This window comes from Rhea pennata, chromosome 11, assembly GCF_028389875.1.
Source record: "Rhea pennata isolate bPtePen1 chromosome 11, bPtePen1.pri, whole genome shotgun sequence".
Classification (NCBI taxonomy): Eukaryota; Metazoa; Chordata; class Aves; order Rheiformes; family Rheidae; genus Rhea; species Rhea pennata.
This window is the reverse complement of record NC_084673.1, coordinates 24,051,094-24,057,580: the sequence shown is the minus strand read 5'-3', so window position 1 is coordinate 24,057,580 and position 6,487 is coordinate 24,051,094. Positions and strand designations below refer to the sequence as shown.

The 6,487-nt window shown below is 50.2% G+C and overlaps 1 protein-coding gene across 1 annotated transcript; it reads right to left on the bottom strand.

Moving 5' to 3' along the window:
* Positions 1-335: 335 nt before the first annotated feature.
* LOC134145190 (regulator of cell cycle RGCC-like) lies at positions 336-6,487 on the bottom strand. Its single transcript, XM_062584466.1, has 5 exons — positions 6,377-6,487; positions 4,797-4,952; positions 4,188-4,268; positions 2,923-2,985; positions 336-1,596 (listed from the first exon to the last, which is right to left on the bottom strand). The coding sequence occupies exons 1-5, from the start codon at positions 6,396-6,398 to the stop codon at positions 1,589-1,591; spliced, it is 330 nt and encodes a 109-aa protein (XP_062440450.1). The 5' UTR covers positions 6,399-6,487; the 3' UTR covers positions 336-1,588.

Sequence of the window (6,487 nt, the reverse complement as noted above, 5' to 3'; positions counted from 1 at the left end):
AGGCAGCTTGACCACAAACATTGGGCTCTGGTCCTTCTCTCTGCCATTCTCCTTTTATCTCCCTTATCTTCAGGCAGAGAAAAGCTGTTTAATGTCATCTTCCAAAATCTTTCCCCGAAAGATCCCATCTCATCCCACACTGGATGTCAGCCACTAGAGGGGTCAGCCCTCCCATCTCAGCAGCCTGTGGCTGCCCTGTGCTGCACAGGCATCCCTTCTCCCACTGCCTGCCTCCTCATATCAGCATTGCTCCCACCCCTGTGCCTGCCCCACAGCTCTAAGCAGATCAGGAGAGAAGGTGATGCATAGGAACAAGCTGGACAAAAAGAGACCAGTGCAGAGACTTAAATTTCTATTCATAACATACAACATCTGTACACTGTTAAATGCCATTTTTACACTATTTACAGCAACAGTCAGGGCAGAGGCACTTAGCATCCAGGCAGAGCAAAGGGCCAGCAGTGGATGTCATTGCCTGCAACTAATACCACCATAAGCATAAGGTACACAGCTCTCCTGAAACAGGAGAGGACACCAAGGTTTCCAGTGAAGTGCTGCAAGCAGTTCTTCCCCAATCTCAGCCATAGTTTCTCCCTTTGGCTTCAGAGGCAAATACCTCCGAAGTCCACTGAGTCACAGCAGTTGGCCAGCCCTTGTAGGGCAAAGCTTTGCACCATCACCAAGAACTATTCAGATCTCATGGCTGGCCAAGTCCTGCCCTACCCATGGAAGCAGAGGCTTAGCTAAGTTTCAGCACAGTCACCTATGCCATTTCCAGTGGTCAGCAGCCAGCAAACACCAGCAGATCTCCTGGCACTCCCAAGGCAGTTTTGAGGACAAGGCTGCTCTGTGGCTGCATCCACACCACCAGAGAGGAGCAGTATGGCACCCTCAGCCTCCCACCACTCCAGCTGGCAGCCTGCCCAGCACAGACACAAGGGTCTGGGAGCTGTACTCCTGCTCCTTTGGGCCCTGGCATCCTGTCTGGAAGCCATGAACCCTGCAGCAGGGGATGCCTACAAAGCATTGGGAGCCCTCCTAGAAATCAGCTGGAGTAGTAAAACAGAATAGTGACCATCCAGCTCAGTCAGTTTACTACCTAGCACTTGCTGTTCAGCTTATGCTCACCAAGACCCACCATCACCACATGCACACCACCCTCTTGAAGATGAAAGTTCTCTGGCTAGTGGTCAGACAAACTCTGAATACATGAAGCTGCCACAGATCAAACTCCATCACTGCCAAAAGGCTAGTACAAACAGATACTCTAGAACTCACACCCCAGAAACCCAGATATAGCATCCCTGTTCTCTTGCCACCAGTCAAGGAGGCAACTGTAAAAGCAGGTTGGAAAAGGCTGGTCAGCTCAGACAAGATCAGTCTATACTTGTAGTTGAGGCTATGCCAGAAGATGGTGTCTGGTGCTAGGCAGGCTCTTTCCCAGCACGGAGTAAGACCATGTGGCATGAAGTGCTGTCCTCTGCACAGACAGTGAGAATAAGGAGGCCCAGAAACAAGGTACATCATGGAGGCTCTAGGCTCATCTGCTGTGGATACTGCTCTCCAAACTCTGCACCAAAACCATGGCTCACATCTCTGCAGGACAAAGAAGGGGATAAAGAAAAACAGTGAGACCACTGCAGAGTTGCAAGGGGCTGCACAACACAGTGAAAATCCTGTTCCAATATGACTAGCAGTGAGTGCTGGAACAGAAACCTGGATCAGGTCTTTGGCTCTTGCTTGTAGCAACTTTCAGTATGACTCAGGGCCCACAAATGCAACATTTCCCCACCAGTCAACTCATTTTGGACACTCAGTAGGGAAAAAAAAGGATACTGAGAGTCAACTCATTGTTACCTGCACAGCTTATGTGGGGGAAGGGGAGTTCTTACTGCCTCTAGCTTGCTACCCAGAGCCCCTTCGGAGTGGGATTATGGCCACCTTGCCTCAGGTTCCCCAACTGTGAGGCTATGGGGACTACCCAATCTAACAAGGCTGCAGAGCTGCCTGGGTAAACTTTCTGTGGTTCAGCTACTATCTTCCCAATGGTCCCTGCTACCAAGCCCTTTGTCAGGAGGAAAAAAAAAAAAAAAAAAAAAAAAAAAAAATTTGCAGAATGAGGTCAGTTTGCCTGTGCTTTCAAAGGACCAGGATCCCATAAGCAGATTGTTCCAAGGGTGGGAAACCTAGGCTGGGCCACATCACCAGGGAATGAGTCTTTCCCTCAGCTCTTCTTGCTGCTCAAAGGCTTTTCTTTGCAGTCAGAGATATTCAAGGCAGAGCCACAGCAACACTTGTAGGTCTTCCTACAAATGCCAGCCTAATAGCTCTGTATAATTCACTGTCTAGCCATCTTTACTTCAGCCCCTCATTGTTATGCCCAGGCTGGGCTTCACAACCCCAGTCCCCTCTGGCAGGGCAGTACTGCCCTCCCCCACCTCAAATTGGTGCAACTAAGGTACAAGCAAAGGAAGATGCTCAAGCAGGTGGATTTTCTTCGCCAAATGAAAAAGCTTGAAGGTACACAGGCCTGACAATTGGATAGGGCCCAGAACCAAAGTTTACTATGGGACTAGGATGCCACCCCTGCTAACTCTTCTGCAGTAGGAATCTCAACTATGAATAATGCTAGGCAAGGCTCTTCTGAGCAAGATGAAGCTGGCGCAACACCAGTCCAGGGGCTGTGCCATGCTGGATGCAGCCTGCCAGCTCCCAGTGTTCCTGGGACAGGAGAAGGGTAGTAGAATATAGCCAGACCTGCCATGTGGCCAGGCATCCAGACACGAGTTCAGAGATAGAAGGGATGATTTGTGCCCTGACTCAACACCAGTGTCACAGCAGTTAGCTCCAGAGAAACTTTACTGAGATCACAGGCTGTCCCATGCCTGTGCCAAGTCATGGTGATCAGGGCTGTATACGTACCCTCTAACACTTTGTCCAGATTTGCAATGAACTCTTCCAACTCTTGTGTGTCTCCAAGCTTAGCTAGAGGACAGAAAAACACTGTCAGACCTTTCATTCTCCTCCTGCTTTAGTTTGGGTTTAAAAAGGGTCCTTGCCCCTTATTTTGATGAAAATTGCTCAAGCTACCTACTGTTTTTTTTTTTTTTTTTTTTTTTTTTTTTAAAAAACAGTGAGTCATGCGCACATCTCTGCAGGCCACTCAGGAACATGTGGGATGGCTGTTATGTAACAGCTGCATGTGGAAGGGAAACCAAACACTGCACAGCTCTTCAATAAACCCAGGCAAATGCCTGTGAGCACAGCATCAATGTGGGTCAATGCATCTTTCCATGGGATTAAAGCTCATATTTGTATCAGGACACTGAGGGCAGCACAGATATGCAATATTTAATCTTTCAAAGCAGTTCAGCACTGCCAGGTTCTGGACTCTTGCATTCACAAGGGGCTTAATACCTTATCTTGCAGGAAATTTATCAGTGTGTTCCCTTCCACATATGCACAGGGGTTCCTGATCAGAGCTGGGAGTTACAGGTAAGAAGCAAACTTACATAGAACCTTGCCCAAGAGCACCATGGAAATGAAATCACTAGGACTAATTCTGACCTAAAGACAAAACATCACCCCCACCACCAGAACTAGATTTCCTCAGAAGGAGCTTCACTCCCCTCCCCTCATCCCCTTTAGCTCCAGACTCTGGAGGCTGGGACATTCTCAGAAGGTATCATCCAGATCAGCACCCTGAAACCCAGCCAAGGGCAATTCAGGCTGAATATCAGGGAAAACAAAGGCAGGGCCACATCCTCCCACTCACATGAGTTAAGGCAGCAAGGTTAGAGTTAGATCAGTGTATAGTAGAAAGAAAACTAAGACTTAAATTCCCTACATTGTCTAATCCCTGCAAGATGCTGCCCTACTTGGGATCCCCTGAATGGGATGCTAGGTCACTCTAGTCTTCATTGATAACATGCCAGCCCAGTTTCACATCTGTTGCAGGAACCAACCACGGCCTCAGATCCCCTTACTTCTTCAGATCCTGCAATGCACCACAGGCATGCACACACAGCCCTTCACAGGGCAGGTGAATGCCTATTGCTACTGAATGAGGAGGTGATTTCAGGTGCTAGGTACCGGACTTCCCTTATTCATTTAAGCACTTCTCACACAAAGCAGACATCGCCAAGGAAACTCTGGCAAACCACCTTCCAGACATATTTCAGCCTTACCTTTAGAAGGGTAAGCATTAGCAGGATCATTGAGATCCTCCTCACTGGAGCTTAGACTGCTTCCTGGGGATATGCTGGTACCTGTGGATGCAAAGCATCAGTCACTGGCTAAGTCACAGGGGCCTAGCTTGTACATGGAAGACGACCCCCAGCTCACCCACACTCTTGGCCAGTCTAACTGCACTTTCGCTACAAGGAATGCTTCGAAAAGGGAACTGTGCTTTTCTACCAGGCCTCAAAGCATCAGAAGTTCCCTGTGCATAGCCACAGGGAATCCCTGGGGTTATTACAGAGAACAGGGAAGATTAGAGGGAAACAGTTATCTCAAGCCTGGTGCAGTTTTGTAGCAGCCAAGCCAGCAGAAAAAGTGCCAGATGCTGACAGGCACTGGCCAAGGAAACTAGATCCAATGGTCATTGCAGCCCCCCCAAACAAAGCCCAGTATTATTCATACAACCCTCTAAGAGATGAGTCAGACAGCTCAAAGGCTGAATCAGCAGTAAGCTTAGTGGTTTACCACAGAACCACCCCAGAGCTCTCAAAGTCATGCCATCCTGACAGCAAATCTATCCTCCCCCACAGCAACTTGCTGCTCAGCCCCAGACTCACTCTCCAGCTCATCAATGCCACTGTCGTACACAGTGTGGCCTGCTTTCCTCTTCAGATCCTCCAGATGCTGCTCATACTGACATGCAGGGCCCCTGTCAAATTCCTCAATCACCACATCAAATTCCCGCAACAGGTCACTTAAATCGTCCAGTAGTGCTGTGGGACAAGAAAAAAAAGCAGACTCAGGTGTTTTGGACAGGAACCAGGCAAACAACCCCAGCCAGAACTTTTCAGAAGCAATAACAGGCTGCTGGCAGAACAGGCCCAGGCTCTGGACCACAGGTCAGCTGAGCTGCTCCAACAGCCTTGCAGAGGCAGGGCAGAAACTCTTGTTTGGTGCAGTAAGCTTGGGCTTGGCATTTCCTCTCACTTTTCCAGTAGAGCTCTCAGCACATCCAAATCCTTAGAAAGCTCAGTAGTCATTCCAGCTCATCCCACTGCTGAGCAGGGACATCCCAGTAATAGCTAATCCTGAGCCGGCAGCAGGCAGTTCCTGCCTACTTATTCCCCTATTCCACTCCCAGCCAGGTGGATGGGGCAAGGCCAGAGAATAAACAACAGACCAGAGAGCCTTGTTTTCAGGAAGCTTCTATCCCCCTAGTACAAGGAACAATCCTTCTAGGCCAGAGACCCATAGACAACAGCTTTGGTCCTGGACCCAGCTTCTCCTTGTGACTTCAGGCAAGGCTACAGCAGTGCTGAACAAGGGCCCTGACATATTTTGGGCACAGCTCATCAGCTTAAATATACTATAGCCTGTAACAAGGCATCAGGGCCATGAAAGGACCTTTTGGGATCTGGTGGCTGCTCCATAGTGATGTATCACAAGAATTTTCCCAAGGCAGACAGCATTTACTCCATCCCTACCTGAAAGCAGGGAGACTCCAGCATGCACAAGGAGAGCCCACCTCACCAGACTCCCCTGGCCAGATTGGCCTGGCTGGAAAAACCAGACAGTTCCCACCTGTATCTCCACTCCACCTGTGTTACACCTGTTTTACCTCCATCTGTTTTACACCACAGAGCCAGCCTGGGCAGTGCCACTGCACAGAGCTGAGAACAACAGTGCCTTCAAAGGAGAACTAGGCAACAACCAGCCCTGATCTCTGGGCACCTTCAGAAAGGATCTCTTAGACAAGGGCCATCAGAAACACACTCACAGCCCAGGCATGCTGACAGAGCACTACAGGAAGAGCTGGTGTGGCCTCAGGTGGCACATGCAAGGCCAAAAGGCCCAGCTAGATCAAGGTAAGGCCAAGGTGGAAAGCCAGCTGGGGAGAGAAGGTTTGATCTTTGCTTTACAGCTTTCAAATCACATCCTTCCCATAGGGCAAACAATAGGCATTGTGCTGGGCTTTTATTGACAGGAGTCATTGCAAGATATATAAGAAAGTAGATGCATATGCCAGCCTCCTTCAAGGGCGAGGTGCACGGGGCACTCAGGTGGCACAGGCACTATGCAGAGGACCACCGGCATACCATCCACCGAGGGCACCTACCCAGCACAGACGGGGCAAGGGGCGAGCTGACGGCGCGGCCAGCCTCGTGGCACTGGCAGCCAAGCGAGCGGCGGCACTCACCGGGGGTGGACTCGGCGGCCATGGTCTCGGCGGCAGCAAGAGAAGGAAAAGACGCTGCTGCGGTGGTGGCGGCGGCGGCGGCGCCCGCTCCTCGCCACACCTCGGGCAGCA

Excerpts from the sequence above, each read along its gene's own strand:
- LOC134145190 (XM_062584466.1), bottom strand. The coding sequence starts at position 6,398 with ATGGCCGCCGAGTCCACCCCCG. Across the intron at positions 4,953-6,376 it reads GGCCGCCGAGTCCACCCCCG|CACTACTGGACGATTTAAGT; the intron begins GTGAGTGCCGCC and ends CTTGTCCCACAG. Across the intron at positions 2,986-4,187 it reads TAATGCTTACCCTTCTAAAG|CTAAGCTTGGAGACACACAA; the intron begins GTAAGGCTGAAA and ends TCTGTCCTCTAG.